General features: G+C 57.7%; 1 protein-coding gene across 1 annotated transcript; it reads right to left on the bottom strand.

Moving 5' to 3' along the window:
* Window positions 1–8: 8 nt before the first annotated feature.
* Window positions 9–1533, bottom strand: MAA_11761 (reverse transcriptase; the record flags this gene model as incomplete). The annotated part of the gene is made up of 3 exons (XM_011412676.1): window positions 9–411; window positions 468–793; window positions 940–1533. 3 exons carry the CDS (start codon window positions 1531–1533, stop codon window positions 9–11), a joined length of 1323 nt encoding a protein of 440 aa, XP_011410978.1.
* Between the last annotated feature and the right edge of the window lie 841 nt (window positions 1534–2374).

Raw genomic sequence — 2374 nt, forward strand, 5'->3', positions numbered from 1 at the left:
TGACAACCTCAGCCTCCTTGAAGTCTTTCGGGTGGTGCCCCAGCGTCAGACACAGTTAGGCATCCTTCATAGAGCTCCCGCACCAGGTTTCCAATTGCTGGCCATGCGGCTCGCAGCAGCTTTACAGTAATGTCGTCAGAGCCAGGGGATGTGTTTCCCGTGTCGATGGTCGCTTTTCGCGCCTCCTCTGCGGAAACATGTGAGGAAAAGGGCAGAGATTGGTTGGGAGAGACGTCTACCCAGGGATTCTCTATGTCGTCCCCAGATGTTCTTCTCTCGAGAGTTGCCTGGCGAAGAGCTGTAGCCTTCTCGGTCATTGTCTCGTAGACGGTGCCGTTTACTTGTAGTGGAGGCGGCTGGAAAGGGCTTCGGGCCTTAGTCCATCGTGTGATCTTGAATATGTCTTCATTGCTTGACACTTTGTCAACTAGTGCTTGCCAGAATAAGCGTTCGGTATCGCGGACTACCCGTTGGAGCCTCTTCCTAGCGAGCCGCGCTTCAGCCGCTTCCTAGCGAGCTGCGCTTCTTTGCCATACCCCAGAGGGTAGATGCGTCTCATAGATCTATACTCGGCAGCAGCCAGTGCACACTTGTCATTCCACCATGGCGCGGCCCGTGCCCTTTTCCTGGTGAGGTGCCCGGCCCTGCTGGCCGCTGATTGCAGCATGGATGTGAGCGATGCTGCCAAGGCATCGAGTCCTTCTGTGGAGGATGTTTGCGTAGGAAGAGCGGAGGCCTCCATCTCCACGATCTCACCGAAGCGTTTGAGTTCGTCGTCCGACGTGACCCGGATCTTGCCGAGCAGACGAGGGGGTGTGATGCATGGATGGGATGGTCAAGCTCAGCGTGAAATGATCCGAGCTTGTGGCCAGATGGTCCTCCACCGTGGCCTCCGCACGAGGAATGTTTGAGAAGGCGAGATCGATGGTGTTGCCGTACCGGTTGGTCGGGCTTGTTGGGTGGATTGAGGAGGGACAGGTCATTCCGTGTTGCCCACGTCGCGATGTCGTTGCCGCGACCGGTCGTATCTCCCGCTTGCCAGGAGTAGTGTCTGGCGTTGAAGTCTCCGACAACTACACATCGACCGGGAATTGGCCCCCCAACAACCACACATCGACCGGGAATTGGCCACTGTACGAGAAGGTCGAGAGTCTCGTGGACGCCAGGTTGTCGATAGACATTCACAAAGGTAGTATCATCAACGTGTAGCCACAACATGTCCCTTGACGGTGAGGGCCGGAGTTGGTCAGCCAACAACGTAGGGCTGCGTCGAAGGTATGTTATAACCCGGGGCCGGGTGCTGGGGCCCTCCCAGTAGTCCACCGAGGAGAATGCGTCATAGGCGGGATGAGTCTCGGTGAGGCATCGGCCATCTTTGACATCAGTCCAGGGCTCCTGTAGCAGTATCAGGTCGAATCGCTCTGCGTCGGCCAGTGCGAGGGCACAGTCGTGTGATGGGCCGCCTTTGCCCACGTTGGCTTGGAAGATTCGGAGGTCCTGTCTACGGCGTGGGGTTGCTTGCTTCCTTCTCATAGATCTGAGTTGGTGGGTTCGAGTCGTCTTTTCTTCGGGGCAACAGGAAGGCTTTGGGAGGATTCGCTATCATCCGATTCAGGAGACTCGCTGTCGTCCGATTCGGGAGTGGCGGGGGGTTCGCGCGCGCATGGCGAGGAGATGAGTGGATGAGGGCTGGATGAGGTTGCGTCAGCAGGTGCAATAATCTCCATGTTATGTTGTCGGAATAGGCTGGCTCCGTTCTGTCTGACCAGATCCCTCTGGGGCTTCGTGAGCCTTTAGATCGTCCCATGAATCCTTTTTGGGCGTGCTGGGCAGATAGGAAAGTCGGCGGCGTGGGGCGCCAGGCAGTTGACGCATTGCTCCGGTGCGGAGCATTCTGTGTGTCCGTAGCCGGTCTCGGCGCGGAGCATTCTTCGTGTCCGTGGCCGATCTTGCCACAGCGTTTGCAGTGAGCTTCGCGGTTGCATCCGTACTTGGAGTGGTAGTCCCAGCAGTTCTCGCATTGCGACAGCAGAGGTGCCTTGATGATCGGTCTTGCCAGTCTGCTGCAGCCAAACAGCCGCCATCGTCTTTTTGGTCGGTTCCAGAAAGGAGAATAAAAGGGACTTGGTAGGCAGTTGGTCGGCCGAACGCTGACCGGTTCGAGACCGGTCTAATGTTGCTGCCTCTTGGTCAACGGGTTGTCCCTGGAGGTCGTAGAGGTGTCAGGGGCAGTCGTCAACAATGTACGTATACCACTTCTGGCTGGCCTCGGCCTTGGTGGCCCAATCTCACTGCCGTTGTATCAGAAGGTCGCGGGTGGTGAGGTCGGCGGTGCGGACAGCCCATCCGGACTTAGTACGCGATGCCTGCGGGA

This window comes from Metarhizium robertsii, assembly GCF_000187425.2.
Source record: "Metarhizium robertsii ARSEF 23 chromosome Unknown MAA_Scf_19, whole genome shotgun sequence".
NCBI lineage: Eukaryota > Fungi > Ascomycota > Sordariomycetes > Hypocreales > Clavicipitaceae > Metarhizium > Metarhizium robertsii.